The sequence below is a fragment of the Neoarius graeffei genome, chromosome 8, assembly GCF_027579695.1.
Source record: "Neoarius graeffei isolate fNeoGra1 chromosome 8, fNeoGra1.pri, whole genome shotgun sequence".
Classification (NCBI taxonomy): domain Eukaryota; kingdom Metazoa; phylum Chordata; class Actinopteri; order Siluriformes; family Ariidae; genus Neoarius; species Neoarius graeffei.
The window spans coordinates 72,849,873-72,867,849 of NC_083576.1; the positions used below are offsets into that span (position 1 = coordinate 72,849,873).

At 40.8% G+C, this 17,977-nt stretch overlaps 1 protein-coding gene across 1 annotated transcript in view; it reads right to left on the bottom strand.

Annotated features, from left to right (window-relative positions):
• dock4 (dedicator of cytokinesis 4) overlaps positions 1-17,977 on the bottom strand; it is a 214,840-nt gene that overhangs the window by 65,690 nt on the left and 131,173 nt on the right. The window contains exons 22-29 of the mRNA XM_060926739.1: positions 13,909-14,101; positions 13,660-13,790; positions 10,945-11,079; positions 9,812-9,910; positions 9,483-9,577; positions 3,386-3,461; positions 3,072-3,172; positions 2,925-2,983 (exon numbers count right to left, since the gene is read on the bottom strand). Of these exons, the coding sequence (XP_060782722.1) occupies positions 2,925-2,983; positions 3,072-3,172; positions 3,386-3,461; positions 9,483-9,577; positions 9,812-9,910; positions 10,945-11,079; positions 13,660-13,790; positions 13,909-14,101 (889 nt within the window). The remainder of the gene's footprint in view (positions 1-2,924; positions 2,984-3,071; positions 3,173-3,385; positions 3,462-9,482; positions 9,578-9,811; positions 9,911-10,944; positions 11,080-13,659; positions 13,791-13,908; positions 14,102-17,977) is intronic.

Sequence of the window (17,977 nt, forward strand, 5' to 3'; positions counted from 1 at the left end):
ACGGGATGGACGGACAGACGGACGTTGCCATGACATAATCCCCCTTCAGGCCTTTCAGCCAGCGGGGTATAAAAATTGTGAGGGAAGTTGATTTCAGAAAGCAAGCACACCTTGATGAAATTGCCAAAGTACAAGTTTGTTAATAATCATGGGCATAACTCTGGGAAAATTTGCCCAAATTAAACGAAATTTCAATATGTGTATAACTGTCATATAACAAAGGCTTCTGCCAAGTTTGGTGAAATTCCTCCACGAATTGTGAGAGGAGTTGATTTCAGAAGAACGTACACCCTCATGAAATTGTCAAAGTACAAGTTACCGTAAAATACCAAATAATAGCCGAGTTCCAATTAACCGCCGAGTTCCCTTTAACGGCTGGGTGTACGCGTGTGTTGTGACAAATAAAGGCCGGTTCCGAATACTCGCCGGGGTCTAAAAAAAAAAAAAAGGGTCCGAACGTTCTATCTAGAATCTTGAGGCCCAGCACTTTTCTGGTTTTCTGGTGTTTAAACGATTTTGCATTGCATAGTTTTCTACCGAAACAATATGAATGAATGAATGAATGAATGAATGAATGAAATTATTTCTATAATACTGTTTACAACATTTTGTTACGTGATAATAAACATGCCATTTCAATGTTATAATCTTGGTCTACCGTAATATTTCTTGAGGAATGCAACTCCGTAACTTTTGACAGATGTCTTAGCCACCCCTTTGGGTATACCCAACGAAAGCCAGCGTGTGTGGTGACATTGAGGACTGCGGGTTTCCAAGGTTGGACTGCTGCTTCTGTTAAACCACCTAAATTGCCGAATGCATGCGTCAAAGCACACACTGAGTTTTATTAAAGACCTTATACCATTTCACTTGCCCTTACCCATTCGGATCTGGAAGACGCTTTACAAAAAAGGTGAGAGCGTTCTAACATGCATTTCAGTCTGCTCGCGGCCAATCTAATCCAAGGGGCCTTTTCAACAAGTAATCTGTCGTGCAAGTTGGGCAGAAGCACGCGTCAGGCAGGCAACATGTAGGCCTACAAGTCAGTAACCTATTCAACTAACTTTCATCCGAACTTTAAGTTTTCTACGGGGTCGAGCCACCGTACCAACTCACTCGGGGAATAGGCTCATATCGGCCAAATAGGGAGACGTCTTGGAGAGAAACGTGATGCAAGATGACAGTATGTAGCCACTGCAGGTCACTTATTTTTCAGCATAAGAAAAAACCCTTTGGTTTGACACTTCGCACCCTAATTATGTTGCTTCAACGTCGCGCCCTCCATGCAATTTCAGATTGACAGACATCGCGAAGCGCAAAGGGTGGAGGCTGCATGGGTGAGGGTGATAGCAAGTGACCATAACTTTGCAGAGTAATTAAATCACAGTGCTGCGCACAGACAATGGTGTGGTTTCTTGATTATTTTGTAAAGCATGCGCTTAACTAGTCATTAACAGGAAAAGGTGTGTGATTTATCCTTTATCCACCCCGACTGTGCCATGCGAAGATGCATTCTGCGTCTTCAAAATTCCCCTAAGTCGGCACCGTGCTATCTGTAATCTAACTCTAAACAAACTGTAAGTTATACTGGTTAAAAGTAGGCCTATCTGAGAATGATTTTTTTCCCCGTTTTGAGGTAGATTTTGGGGAAGGTGTTTGTGAAGAAGGAATTAATCGCCTGTTCCAAATAGCCGCCTAGTCTCTAATACGCGCCGGGTCTCTTACGTGATTGAGACAAATAATCGCCCGGGCTATTATTTGGTATTTTACGGTATTTAATCAAGGGTCAAAACTCTGGTAAAATTTTCACAAATGAAATTAAATCACAATATGCGTATTACCGTCATATAACAAGGCCTTTTGCCAAGCTTCGAGAAATTCGTCCAAAAATTGTAAGAGGAGTTGATGTCAGAAGGCGAGCACACCTTCATGAAATTGTGAAAGTAAAAGGTTGTTAATCAAGGGCCACAACTCTGGTAAAATGCGACCAAATTGAACAAAATTACAATATGCGTACTACCGACATATAACAAGGCCTTTTACCAAGTTTGGTGAAATTCCTCCACAAATTGTGAGAGGAGTTGATTTCAGAAGGTGAGCACCCTTCCCGGGACGGACAGAGGAACTGACGGACATCGACACGACATAATCCCCCTTTGGGCCTTTCGGCCAGCGGGAGATAATATACTGTAAACAGTTACATAAACGGGGGCGGCACGGTGGTGTAGTGGTTAGCGCTGTCGCCTCACAGCAAGAAGGTCCTGAGTTCGAGCCCCGGGGCCGGCGAGGGCCTTTCTGTGTGGAGTTTGCATGTTCTCCCCGTGTCCGCGTGGGTTTCCTCCGGGTGCTCCGGTTTCCCCCACAGTCCAAAGACATGCAGGTTAGGTTAACTGGTGACTCTAAATTGACCGTAGGTGTGAATGTGAGTGTGAGTGGTTGTCTGTGTCTATGTGTCAGCCCTGTGATGACCTGGCGACTTGTCCAGGGTGTACCCCGCCTTTCGCCCGTAGTCAGCTGGGATAGGCTCCAGCTTGCCTGCGACCCTGTAGAAGGATAAAGCGGCTAGAGATAATGAGATGAGATGAGTTACATAAACGATCAAAAGTTAACAAGAACATTGCTATATAGCATACGTATCCCCTCAAATGTATTGTTCATTTGCTCTGTTTCTTTTCAGCGATATTTATTCACTCAGCTGATCAGCCAATCGGAGAACTCTCTCTGCAGCCTGCCATGTCACCGCAATGGATACTGACAGGCACTAACTAGGGCCGTTTGGGACCAAAAGTGTGGGTCACGCCCCAAAACCTACAGCTGACAGCTGGTTTGGTGTGTCAGTGACTCGACTTCTGCTGATTTCTTAAGAGCTCTTGATGCATCTTTCTTTTTCTGTGAGTGGGTAACTGGCTGTTTTTGTTCCTCACCCAGATTCTGCCACATGCTGAAGATCTCACATCCGATCATCACTCTCATGTCTCCGTACCTTTAAAACAAAGAGAAGTGTTAGGACCTGAATGGAAACGCTTCATGTGCTGTATTTCTGACGAAGCATGAAAAAGCAAACTGCTCACTTTTCCAGAACTTTCTTCCTTTTGGATGGAGGGAACGTCTCGAGCTGGAGACACGGCTGGATGACAAATATTATCGAGAGGTAAAAATAAGACTCCCATACCTGACGGAAAAAGGACAGGCTTATTTACAGACACTACACTGCAGACACACACGTTCAGAGTGTAACTGAAGTTCATGTGACTGCTGTTCATCTGAGTGAAAGGACTGATGGGTGCATTCAAAAGAAAGACGTGACAAATACGTAAGAGCTGCGAACAAACTGCGAAGGCACACAAGCACAGATGCACCACACACAAATGCAATCATCTCATACCTTGAAGTCAAATTTCTCATTAAGGAAGTTGCTTCTGAGAGTGTCGGAGAGATACAGGACCGTGGTGATGATCACGCTGGAAACGAAACGAAAACAACAAGCGTGTGATGTTCTGTGGTCTCCAAACAGACGAACTGTCCTCAATTTAATTCTAGGTGCACGATACACAGAATCATTTAAAAACATGATGTTACATAACAACAAAAATCAAATCATTGTGATCTGGTGATGTTTTCTGTTCAATGTTTATTGAGCATGAATGGAAGGAGTCTCCAGTGTCAATGCTGTGTAGCAGTCTGAGGTAAAACTGTAGCGTTACGTTTCTCAACACAGAAGAGTCTTCCAGATAGATGCCTTTGTGTTTTATCAGTAAGAAGCTGCATTTTTTTCTGTATTATTGACTATTATTCACTTAACATATCATATATATATGTTATTTACCAGCTGGGAGGTCCGTATCGTGAAATACCGTGACCGAGGTCTTGAAAGTACTGAGCGAGGCCCTCTGGGCCGAGGTCAGTATTCAAGGCCGAGGTCACGGTATTTCACCATATGGACCGACCTTAAGCTGGTAAATAATATATTTATTTTTTTCTTACCCCAAATTCTAACAGAAAACGAGAGCGCCCGAAAGGGAAAACCAAGCCGAGCCGAAGCGAGCCGCCATTTTGAATCCTCATTCACGGCTGCAATGCAAATGGCTTCCTCCTCGGTATACAAGTGCACTTCCATGGCAGGAAAAAAAAACCTACATGTTGCCGCCTATGTAGTCCCCTATTTATACAAAATTGAGTCATTCAGGATTCAGCCATGTTTTTGCTCGGCATTAGCAAGTTACAGGGTTTTTAGCTTTCTCCTGAAATGTTTTCTTTTATTTCTTCTTCCTCAGGGTAGTAAAACTCGCTTTCGCTGTGAACACTGTCGTTATCACTATCCATGCTGTAAAATTAATGCTATTCTCCTGAGAAATGCTGGCAAAAATTTATAAGATTTTTGACAATCTTATCAATAAATCTGATATAAAAGAGTAATGTTGACAAAAATTGCTACTATGTTTGTTGTTGTTGTTGTTGTGAATGAGCAAGTCGCCAGAGGTCCGTAACCGGGGCTCCTAACTGGGGACCCGCTTGCCAGCCAATCAGAGCGCAGGATTTGATGGAAACCGGACTGCAAAAAAAAAAAAGTATATTATTCTATCCACATTCACTGGATATGAGCAATCGTGTGCTCTGACTGGCTACTCTACTACTAGGATATCAGCTCATATACCGTGAGTAGAGAAAAACAAAATGGCGGAGCGTGTTGCTGAACCAACCGAGGACGAAATAAAAACTCCACTCGAAAATAACCCCCCCAAAAAGGCAACAAAATATGGAATGAAAGTATTTGATGGTAAGAATATATCTTTTTTTTTTTTAAAGAATTATTATAGCATTTGTCACAAATTGCTCCTTTTTTTTTGTTTACATTACAATTTGTTTACATTCTTCATCTTTATGCATTAAAATTTGTTGAAATTTTTTTTGACTGGTTCGAAAGCTCAAAGAAGTTTGAAAATTACATCACTGAAATGTCCAAGGAAGAATTAAATAAATGTCTAAAGCTATTCTATACCTCGGCACGACAGCAAGACGGCACTTTCTATAAAAAAATAACACTAAAGTCAATTTGTGCAGCCATCGATAGGTTTTTAAGAAGTCTGTCTAAGCGGAAATGAGTTTGTTGGATGTTTTGTATAAAGTTTTTATTTATCGATTTGCAATAAATAAAAATAAAAATGCTCTGTTTCTCAAAATCCAGTGAATGCGGATAGAATAAAACAGTTATTCCACTCAATCTCATTATACATGGCTTACAGCGAACTTGTATCAGCTCATGTATGACTCGATTTTGTGGAATAATTGTTAAATATACATATACAATATAATAGCTTTTCCATAAATTTAAATGTAGCTACCGTAACCTGAAAGGTTCCATGCTCTCCTCAGATCATATACAGTGGGGCAAAAAGTATTTAGTCAGTCACCGATTGTGCAAGTTCTCCCACTTAAAAAGATGAGAGAGGCCTGTAATTTTCATCATAGGTATACCTCAACTATGAGAGACAAAATGAGAAAAAAAATCCAGAAAATCACATTGTCTGATTTTTAAAGAATTTATTTGCAAATTATGGTGGAAAATAAGTATTTGGTCAATCACAAAAGTTCATCTCAATACTTTGTTATATACCCTTTGTTGGCAATGACAGAAGTCAAATGTTTTCTGTAAGTCTTCACAAGGTTTTCACACACTGTTGCTGGTATTTTGGCCCATTCCTCCATGCAGATCTCCTCTAGAGCAGTGATGTTTTGGGGCTGTTGCTGGGCAACACGGACTTTCAACTCCCTCCAAAGATTTTCTATGGGGTTGAGATCTGGAGACTGGCTAGGCCACTCCAGGACCTTGAAATGCTTCTTACGAAGCCACTCCTTCGTTGCCCAGGCAGTGTGTTTGGGATCATTGTCATGCTGAAAGACCCAGCCACGTTTCATCTTCAATGCCCTTGCTGATGGAAGGAGGTTTTCACTCAAAATCTCACGATATATGGCCCCATTCATTCTTTCCTTTACACGGATCAGTCGTCCTGGTCCCTTTGCAGAAAAACAGCCCCAAAGCATGATGTTTCCACCCCCATGCTTCACAGTAGGTATGGTGTTCTTTGGATGCAACTCAGCATTCTTTCTCCTCCAAACACGACAAGTTGAGTTTTTACCAAAAAGTTCTATTTTGGTTTCATCTGACCTTATGACATTCTCCCAATCCTCTTCTGGATCATCCAAATGCTCTCTAGCAAACTTCAGACGGACCTGGACATGTACTGGCTTAAGCAGGGGGACACGTCTGGCACTGCAGGATTTGAGTCCCTGGCGGCGTAGTGTGTTACTGATGGTAGCCTTTGTTACTTTGGTCCCAGCTCTCTGCAGGTCATTCACTAGGTCCCCCCGTGTGGTTCTGGGATTTTTGCTCACCGTTCTTGTGATCATTTTGACCCCACAGGGTGAGATCTTGCGTGGAGCCCCAGATCGAGGGAGATTATCAGTGGTCTTGTATGTCTTCCATTTTCTAATAATTGCCCCCACAGTTGATTTCTTCACACCAAGCTGCTTACCTATTGCAGATTCAGTCTTCCCAGCCTGGTGCAGGTCTACAATTTTGTTTCTGGTGTCCTTTGACAGCTCTTTCCCCCCATTCTGTCTCTCATAGTTGAAGTGTACCTATGATGAAAACTACAGGCCTCTCTCATCTTTTTAAGTGGGAGAACTTGCACAATTGGCGGCTGACTAAATACTTTTTTGCCCCACTGTATATATATAGAGGATATTTCACAGTATTGAAAAGATATGAAGTTTATCTTCAAGTGGTGAATGTATATATTCATGAGTGAGCGAAGCAAACGGTGAAAATATTTTTCAACACAAAAAGAAAAACTTCATATTGTCACGCATCCGTGTAATGTTCTTTATATTATAAGGACACATCAAAAAAAAAATACAAGTTCATCAAAAGAATTTTAATTTTGACCTGGTTTGCTATTTTGACAACACGCATCTAGTCAGTGTGAAAAAACTGGGAGTGACCTCATCGGAGTGAAATATCAGGAATTATTCTATCCACATTCACTAGATATGAGCAATCGCATGCTCTGATTGGCTACTTTACTACTAGGATATCAGCTCATATACCATGAGTAGAGAAAAACAAAATGGTGGAGCGTGTTGCTGAACCAACTGAGGACGGAATTAAAACTCTACTCGAAAACAAAAACCCCAAAAATACAAAAAAAAAAAAATCAACAAAATATGGAATAAAAGTATTTGATGGTGAGAACATATATCTTTGTTTATTTTTCAAAAATTATTATTGCATTTTTCACAAATTGCTACTGTCATTTCACCGGTTTGTTTACATTCTAAGCAGAAATGATTTTGTTGGACGTTTTGTATAAAGTTTTTATTTATTGAATTTGAAAAAAAAAAAAGTTCTGTTTCTCAAAATCCCGTGAATGTGGATAGAATAAAACAGTTATTCCACTCAATCTCGTCGTACACACTAAAATATAATAAGTTGACTTTACTTAAAAAAAATATGCAAAGTCGTTGCCTCAAAAAAAGTCATTTATGTTGATTTAGATAAATTAGATTGGGTTAACTTATTTTTTGTGAGTTTGCAGTACTCAAATTAACTTAGATTAGTTTGATTACATTAACTTATTTATTGTGAGTTTGCAGTACTCATCTTATATAATTTTGTTTACATTAACTTATTTATTTTAAGTTTACAGTACAAGTTAATGTAATAAAAATTATATAAGATGAGTACTGCAAACTCACAATAAATAAGTTAATGTAATCAAACTAATCTAAGTTAATTTGAGTACTGCAAACTCACAAAAAATAAGTTAACCCAATCTAATTTATCTAAATCAACATAAATGACTTTTTTTGAGGCAACAACTTTGCATATTTTTTTTAAGTAAAGTCAACTTATTATATTTTACAGTGCACGGCTTATAGCTGACTCGGTGCTACGCGCCTCATCTGTTAGGGTTTTGCTGGGATTCGAACCTGGTTCGTTGGTATGATGATCCAGCAAACCCCCACTAGGCCACCAGGGGGATGACTCAAATGCAGACGCGTGAGGCGGAAGTAGAAAAAGAATCAAAAGGTTTATTTATACTATATACACTATATACAGGGCAAAACAAAAAAAAGAGTATAATCTAACACTGGGAAGACAAAGGGAAAAATAAAATATCAAAAGTTTAAGGTCCAAAAAGGAAAAGGCAAAAATGCAAAAGCTCAGAAGATCCAAAAACAGTCACTACTAAATCCAAAAGAAAGCAAAGTGCAAAACCAAGAACACAGTACAAAGGAAACTGGAGATAAACATAACAGTACAAAGACTCCGTGACAAGAGGACTGAACTCAGGGGTATAAATACACAAACTAATTAAGGACACAGGTGAAGATAATTAGGACTAACAGGCAATTAACAAAAAAAAACACAAAACACAGGAACAGTGGCGGCCTCTAGAGGCCAAAATAAATATGACACGAAAAGGAAATAACAGCGGCCTCTAGAGGCCAAAACAGTCCAAGTCCTAACATCATCGGCTATCAGCTCATGTACAACTCGATTTCATGGAATAATTGTTAAATATGTCACTCAGATCTGCGATGCATTTTGTATGAAAAATGTGAGTTTTTCAACACAAGAAGATAAACTTCATATCTTCAAGCTAATGTGTGATGTTTTTTTTTTTTATGATATCAACACATTCACAAACAAAACGTGCCCAAATTATCAAAACAATTCATCGATTTCCTTATGAGTGACATATAGACATATATTTATGTCACGGTTTTGGGTCTCCATGTCCCAGATGGAGCTCATATGAAAAATAAGTGTGGTGTATTTCCCAGTAAAACACTTGTGTTCATATCCACCCAAGATACTTCATATTATCTACCGTATATAATCTATACTACCGTTCAAAAGTTCGGGGTCACTTTGAAATGTCCTTATTTTTGAAAGAAAAGCACTGTTCTTTTCAATGAAGATCACTTTAAACTAATCAGAAATCCACTCTATACATTGCTAATGTGGTAAATGACTATTCTAGCTGCAAATGTCTGGTTTTTGGTGCAATATCTCCATAGGTGTATAGAGGCCCATTTCCAGCAACTATCACTCCAGTGTTCTAATGGTACAATGTGTTTGCTCATTGCCTCAGAAGGCTAATGGATGATTAGAAAACCCTTGTACAATCATGTTAGCACAGCTGAAAACAGTTTAGCTCTTTAGAGAAGCTATAAAACTGACCTTCCTTTGAGCAGATTGAGTTTCTGGAGCGTCACATTTGTGGGGTCGATTAAATGCTCAAAATGGCCAGAAAAATGTCTCGACTATATTTTCTATTCATTTTACAACTTATGGTGGTAAATAAAAGTGTGACTTTTCATGGAAAACACAAAATTGTCTGGGTGACCCCAAACTTTTGAACGGTAGTGTACATAATCGGACTCAGCGCCATCCAAGCCAAGTTTAATCAGCTTACTTGTTGGTGACCAATCTCATGACTGTCCAGTCTTTAGGAAACATATCTGGCCGAATCAGTATTCTAAAGACAGTGAACAGCTGCAGAAGAAAATTCTGGGAGGAAAAAAGAAGAAGAAACTCTTTAGTTTCCCATAAGAGCGATATATGATAATAAGACAAAATTATTATTGAAAAAAAAAATCTGCCATGAGAGCATTGAGGGTAAGGTTTCCTCAGAGTAATAAAAAGCTGATCATTTTGAAGCAGTTCATTGCTGTAATTATTCTGAATTAAAAATGATTTGATGTATTATTGTTCATAATCATTTCACTGATTCGGTCGACTCACCGCCAGCTCCTCTTTTGTAGGGAATCGGCTCAGGAGCTTCTGATAGTCCTTATCACTTAACTGCCTTAGGAGAGTCAGCAAACAAGCCACAAACTCGCCCTACACACACACAAAAAAAAACAAAAAAAAACCCACCTACTGTAGCAAGTGTTGCCAGGCAAAACAAACCTCGCCCGGCAGCACTTATTTTATACCTATATGCTGATAATGGTAATATTTCTCATTTCAATCATCAGCTGTCAGGTTATAGTCTCATGAAAATCCATGACCTTGAGTTTGACATCATGGTGCCAAATGAAAGCCCATATGGCACTTCCTATAAGTTGATAAGGGTAAACATCTGTCGACCATCAACTGTTTTCAAGTTACAGCCCTCTGAAAATCCGTGACCTTGAGTTTGACCTTTCAAGGTCACTTAAGGCCAAAGATCATGATGTCTAATGAAAGGCCATATAGGAGTTCCATATGCTCATAATAGTAAACATCTGTCTATCGGCAACCGTTTTTGAGTTATAATGGGAAATATGTTATTTTGACCGAAAGGTTGACCTTTCTGGTGACCTTAACCTTCACCTTGACCCGATTACCTCCAAAATTTAATCAGGTAATCTACGAACCATTGCCCGCCTACCCTGAAAATCTGAAGTCAATCAGTGCAACCGGCTAGATTGTTAACAGACAGACACACAAACAAACGGCACTAATTACAATACTTCGCTACGCTTACTCCGTCGCGGGTGAAGTAACAATACTGACAGTTCCTTATGGATCTAGATATAAAAATCCTATTTACTAAGAAACAGGAACAGTGTGTTATTGAAAACATTCCTCAGAAATAGCTGACAGAACTAACCAGATGGGACATTTGGCTGGTTCTCAAAGGTGAAACTGCTTTTTCCTTTTTTTTTTTTTTAAATAAAAAAAAGTGCAAGAGCCGAATGGGTTCCTTTTGGTTCCTGAGGTTAAGGTTAAGATTGGACTTAAGTGTAGAATCAATGAACTACATTAATAATTGTCAGTGGAAGGTTCTCACGAGGATACTAAGACACAATTATGGTCTGTGTGTGTGTGTGAGAGAGAGAGAGAGAGAGAGAGAGAGAGAGATACAGAGAGAGATACAGAGAGAGACTCACAGTCACGTCCTGATATTGCAGACGCATTGAGGTGGCAGCTGGCTGGGGACGGTTTGTTACCTCCAGTATCGTCCTCAATAACACTCCAGACAGACTGTCCATTATTACATTCACTTCTTCAGGTGCCACACACTCCTGCACACACACACACACACACACACACACATAAAATCATATACAGTACCAGTCAAACGTTTGTACACCCCGACTCATTCATAGGCTTTTTTCTGTATTTTCTATTTTCTACATTGCAGAACAACACTGAAGACACCAAAACTATGAAATAACATCTAGAACATAATGGAATTATGTCATTAACAAAAATAAGTGTTAAAAAACAAAATGATTCATATTTTTGATTCGTCAAAGTAGCCAGTGTTTACCTTGATGACTCTTTACACACTACTGGCATTATCTTAAGCAGCTTCATGAGGTAGTCACCTGGAACGCTTTTCAATTAACGGGTGTGCCTCGTCAAAAGTTAAGTAGTGGATGAGTTTCTTGCCTTCTTAAAGGAGAACTGAAGGCAAATTTTTTATTATCAAAATTCGATTTCGCTCATTTTATTAAATATCGGAATGCATTTTTGATCGCTATTTTGTCACTGCTACAGCAAGTTCTGAGTGTTTGAAATATGCTCTGTAATCGGTCCATATGTCAAAGCAATGGCCGTAAACGAGATTGGTTGAGACCTGTGCGAGTCATCGTAGGACGGAAGTAAAACGTACAGCGGAAATCAAAGTGACCGACATCTGCCAACGTTGTCAAAAGACGCGCGAACCCTCTTTCGAATGCTGATGTAATCAAGCCGGAAGTTTTGTTTGTTTTGATAGCGATCAGGAAAGTTTGAAAAAAGTAGGCAGTAACCATCATTTAAACTCGTTTTTGTGCAATATGTCGTTTGGAAAACAGTTTTCAAAATGGCGGCACTGACACCTGGCTGACACTTCACGTTTCGAAGTCTCGCACAAGTCTCGTGAAGATCACGCGGATAAGCGACGCCTGCCGTGGACCAAACGAACTCAATTCAACATGGCTAAAAACCATGTTATGTGTCATCGCAGGGCTGCCACATATGGCCCTTTTCCACTACCCTTTTTCAGCTCACTTCAGCTCACTTCAGCCCGACACGGCTCGCGTTTCGACTACCTCAGAGCAGCACGACTCAGCTCGCTTCAGCCCTACTCAGCACCCAAAACTCGCACGGTTTTGGAGTGGGGCTGAAGCGAGCCAAACCGAGCCGAGTGGGGCTAGGGGTGTGAGCAGACACTCCCCTGTGCACTGATTGGTGAGGAGGAGTGTCCTCACATGCCCACACACGCCCCGCGAGCACGCTGGGATCTGTAAACACCGTAAACCCGGAAGAATAATAATTACGAATTACGAGAATTATGAAGCCTTATGCGCCTCGCCTCATCTATACACTCTTGCCAGTATCTGTTGGCGTTGTCGGTGACAACAAGCCACAGCACCAAGACCAGCAACACTAACGACTCCATGTCCTCCATGTTTATTGTTTACTATCCGGGTCGTGAGACTACCGCTTAAAAGGTCACTGATGTCACTGTTTGCGCCGCCTACCGACATCACCTGACGTTCACCCACTTTCGCTAACTCCACCCAATGTGTCCACCCACTTCCAGCCAGCACGGTTCAGCGTGGTTGTAGTCGAAATGCAACTCCAACAGCCCCACTCAGCTCGACTCAGCCCAACTCAGCACGGCACGGCTCAACCCAACTCAGCCGCCTTGGTAGTGGAAAAGCGGCAATAGACACAGACAACCATTCACACTCACACCTACGGTCAATTTAGAGTCACCAGTTAACCTAACCTGCATGTCTTTGGACTGTGGGGGAAACCGGAGCACCTGGAGGAAACCCACGCGGACACGGGGAGAGCATGCAAACTCCACACAGAAAGGCCCTCGCCGGCTGCTGGGCTCGAACCCGGACCTTCTTGCTGTGAGGCGACAGCGCTAACCACTACACCACCGTGCTGCCTCAATAATAATAATAATAATAATAATAAATGACAAATTCTTGCTATTGCGATTTATGATATTATAATTAACTTGACTATTAATAGAATATTAATATAATACCTTTATGAATACAAATTATCATTCCTACTTTTATAAATATTGTACATAATTATAACTGCAGTCTTTACTATATTATTACTATTATGACAGCAAGACAGATGTTTAGTGATATTTAACATTGATTGCTTTTGGTGTGCGGTGGCACGGTAGTGTAGTGGTTAGCACTGTCGCCTCACAGCAAGAAGGTCCTGGGTTCGAGCCCCGTGGCCGGCGAGGGCCTTTCTGTGTGGAGTTTGCATGTTCTCCCCGTGTCCGCGTGGGTTTCCTCCGGGTGCTCCGGTTTCCCCCACAGTCCAAAGACATGCAGGTTAGGTTAACTGGTGACTCTAAATTGAGCGTAGGTGTGAGTGTGAGTGTGAATGGTTGTCTGTGTCTATGTGTCAGCCCTGTGATGACCTGGCGACTTGTCCAGGGTGTACCCCGCCTTTCGCCCGTAGTCAGCTGGGATAGGCTCCAGCTTGCCTGCGACCCTGTAGAACAGGATAAAGCGGCTAGAGATAATGGATGGATTTTGGTGTTTGCCCTTTTTGTTCATGGGTGAAGCTCCATCCCTCTCCTAAACACTTAAAGCATTCTGGGTAGGAGGACACATGAAGCTGGATACTGTGCGTACTGTATTTGGGTCTCTGTGGACGAGAGACAGCATGCTGGTGAGGATGTTCGCACACAGAACCAACTCCTTCTGCTCCTTCAGGTAAGTGAGGAGGAGATGGAGGACCACGGGTAGGAGCACACATCGCGACTCTGCAAAGACACACACACACACACACAATTTAAACACAGCCACTGAACAGAACGTTAAATATGCATCGTTTTAAGAACACCAGGAACCTGAGATTAAGCACTTTGCCAGTGTGTGTACCTGGGTTGGTGTAAAGTGGGCTCTCTACAGTCTTGGCCACACACTGGAGCTTGACGGCCTGCAGGGGGCAGTCTGTGTGTGTCAGAGTGGGCAGACTGCTCAGTGTGTCGCGCGCCAGATTCGCCACCTCACGGACCCCGAACACCTTCAGCAGCTCACAACAAACTGTGGGAAACGACCTCAGGAACACAGCCTACACACACACACAGGTCAAGTGCACTGTTCATCAGATACCAGTACAATGTGTATCTGAGTACACTACGTGTGTTACTACTCTGACCTTTAATAAGTGCTTTATTAGATCTGGATGCTGAACACTCATACACTCATCCTCTGAGAGGTATCACCATAGTAACACATGCAGTGTACTCATCCTCTGAGGAGTATTGCCATAGTAGCACCAATAAGATGTGTACATCTTATTGCATGCGTACACTGCATGCATGCATTACTCTGGCGATACCTCTCATAGGATGAGAGTATGTTCGGCATCCAGATGCAATAAAGAACTTATTAAAGTTTGGAGTAATTACACACAAAATGGAGCTAAAATCACTAAACAAACTGAAATTAAAATAACTACTGTAGATTTAATATTCTGGTCCTGACATCGTGTCATTTTTATCAGGGATGAGAGTGGCTTGTGCTGAAAAAATCTGAAAAATTAGCCGGGGGTCTGGGGGCCGCAGGCTCCCAGTGGGGTCCATGGGCGAAGCCCCGGTGGGGGCCCAGGGGGCATAGCCCCCAGGAACTCATGGATTTTAGAGATTTTTTACCCTAAAAACCATTTATTTTATCATCAAAATTTTACAAATGTTGTTGAAATACCATACCCTGTTTGCTTACAAAATTGACACTTATACAAAAGTAGAATTCTCTTTCAAGTACATACATTACTTAAACTTTTATTTGATAAAGATCAACTACACCTATGTAAAGGAAACATTGACATAGGCCTTTTGTGATAAATTTTGCATATACATTCCAGGTGAGCACCAACATGATACTTCAGATTTGCTGCTCTAAATCCAAACTAAGGTAACACATTCACTGCTATATTAAATAATGGTTTATGAATACATTTTTCCTTTGGTTCTATAAAGTGCTTGTCTATTTTTTTTAAAGATTTTTTTGGGGCTTTTTTCATTATTGGATAGGACAGTGTAGAGACAGGAAATGAGCGGGAGAGAGAGACGGGGAGGGATCGGGAAATGACCTCGGGCCGGAATCGAACCCGGGTCCCCGGATTTATGGTATGGTGCCTTATCCACCTGAGCCACGCCCCCAAGTGCTTGTCTATTTACAATATATACAACTATTTACAGTTTCATGGTGCAGAAAATTTATTTCTTCTTTATTTTGAGCTTTTTAGCAAGAGCTAAAAGCTTGTTGGTCCTCTCCCTCTTTTTAGCCAACTCCTCTTGATTTTTCACATGATCCAGCCTTGCTTTCTTTTGCTCCCTGTCTAACTCCTCCTTCTGTATGCTCAAAGGAAAGCAATCGGATCTGCGCGATTCAGCTGTGAAAAAGTCGGCATCTGCGCCTTTAGTTTGTGTGGAGAGATATGATCTGCAATAACATGCATTGTTGGCTACAGACCGAAACATACTTTCAGAATGCACTGGCCAAGGCAGGACTAAACTCGATGTGCCTTCTAATAATAATTAAAAAAAAAAAACAGAATAGTAATTTGTAAGCTAAAAAGCCTGTGTCTACACTTTTTTCTTTCGCCGAGTGGCAGCTGTGTTCAACTGGGGCGGGACATGACTGAATGGGTGTTTCTGATTTGTCAGCTGTCTTTAACTGGGGTGGGAGGCCGGGACATGACTGAATGGGTGTTTCTGATTCGTCAGCTGTCGTCCTTACACTGCATGGCATGCCCCAAGCGTTTACAAACAGAATTCCAAGTCCTCCGCTCCAAAATCGGCAGCTTCAAAATGATTGATTTTTTTTTTTAACCGACAACCAAAAAAAATTTACCAGTTGACATTGATTCGGTCAACCACTGGTCAAACGGTCATCGGTTAACATCCCTATACCCTACCCCCCTAAAATTCTCTCAACGGATTTGCAACAATATAAAAAAGGTCCATTTTGACTGAAAAAAAGCGGAATTCCGCCAAAAAGCGGAAAACTCTCATCCCTGTTTATTTAATATACCTCTACTGACTATATATACCAATTATAAGCTTTTACTATATAGATAATATCGATACGGTAATATCTATATTAACCATAAAGTATATAATTCTATCAATTTTTTTTAAAGAAGGAGGAGTTTAAAAGCAGAGGTGGATGAGCAGTCCCTGACCTGCTTGCTATCGTCGACTAATTACGTTTGTGGATGGAAACAAGGTCATTGATCACAGTAAGTTCTTAAGAGTCGAATGTTTTAAAGACTGTGAGTATAAATACTGTCCTGTTTGCATCCCAGAACCGAAACTAGTAGCTTGTTTAGGTGATAATATAAGGGTTGACGTGGTGGGGAAGGAAAAACAACAACAACAACAACAATGAAACACCCGTTCAACTCAGAGTTCCTACTCAAGGACGATCTCTTCAACCCTGAAGAACAAGTGAGGACTAATCAGCATGAACCGTAAACAAAGCAGCACTTCTTAACTTGAATAGCCCCTAAACATAACTACGTCATCACTTGTTTACCGCAGTGCATTGTGCGGGATAGCCGGGGTCGGTAGTTGAGTGACGTGACGGATGTCAGATTAATTTTACATGAGAGTGATGTGAGAAAAGCGATTACGCTGTGCTCTGTCATGGAAGACGATGAAATTGGTGATTTAAAGAGGTGGATAACATGTTGAGGGCTTACAGGAGGAAAATCGGAATCCAAATCAAGCTTGGTGAAAAGGTAAGAGTCTAGACCAGACCTGGGCATTTTCCGGCCCGCGGGCCGCATCCGGCCCTTTGGTTCATTCTGACCGGCCCGCGTAAGGTTAATTAGAAATTACAAAATAAACATATTTTCTAATTTTACCTCATGCATGGACTGAATGTGCATTGCTTTTATTTTGAAGTTGTGTTCAACAAAAACGCAATGCGCGCGACATGAACATGACATGAAATCCCACGAAACCTAATCCCGCGATAACTAATTCCGTAATTTGTCCAGACCAATCACAAACTTGTACGTCATCCTTCAAACGGTCCAGCCAATCACATAGTGTGACGTCACCAGCAGGCGCCGCAGCCCGAGCCAATCTGTAGATCTGATTCCTACTTTTTGGTGAATAATCTCATTATTTTTTACAAAATATTACATACACAAGTGTCGATATGCCAAATCCCCCCCTTCATGGCCTGCTCTTAAGAATGAACTGTCCTTGTTACAAAAATGTCTGAAATATATAAACAATCCCCACGCAAATATACTGTACACATTCATAGCACAAGTTAACCTTTCATAAACCCCTCGTTTTTTTTTCCATTTTACATATATTGTGTATATATGTATTTGATAAGTTTTCTTTTTAGATTATATTTTCAGAGAAGGTGTGATTTTATGTTGTAATATAAAATAATTCTGTTTATGTTTGAATTTAATAAAAAAAAAAGATCTGATTCCTACACCGAATCGACTGATGATCATCTGTCAGCTGTGCTTCGCATCTCCACCTCAGACATTCAACCTGACTCTGATGCGCTCGTTAAAGACCAACAGAGACTAGATTTCTCTCACTGAACAAATAAAAAACTGAAAAACACCAAATGAGGTGATTAGACTACAAATGTGGGCATCATTATTATAACATGATGTATCTTGCTTGATATTTGGAGTAGAAAGACAATATTGTGATGTCTTTATTGTGTTTTGGGGTGAATGTGACTGAAAAAAAAAAGGTACAAACGTTCACATTTTGTTAACCATTGTTTTGGGAAATTTGATTGAATAAATGACATTTTTTGTAAGGCAACCTCGTTTTTTCCATACTCTTACCAGTCTTAGCAGCTTGTAAAAACAATGCTATTTATTGCTTTATATAAAGAAATACAATTAATATTATGCAGAATTTAGTTCAGCCTTTTGGTCCGGCCCTCCACAAAATTTTCT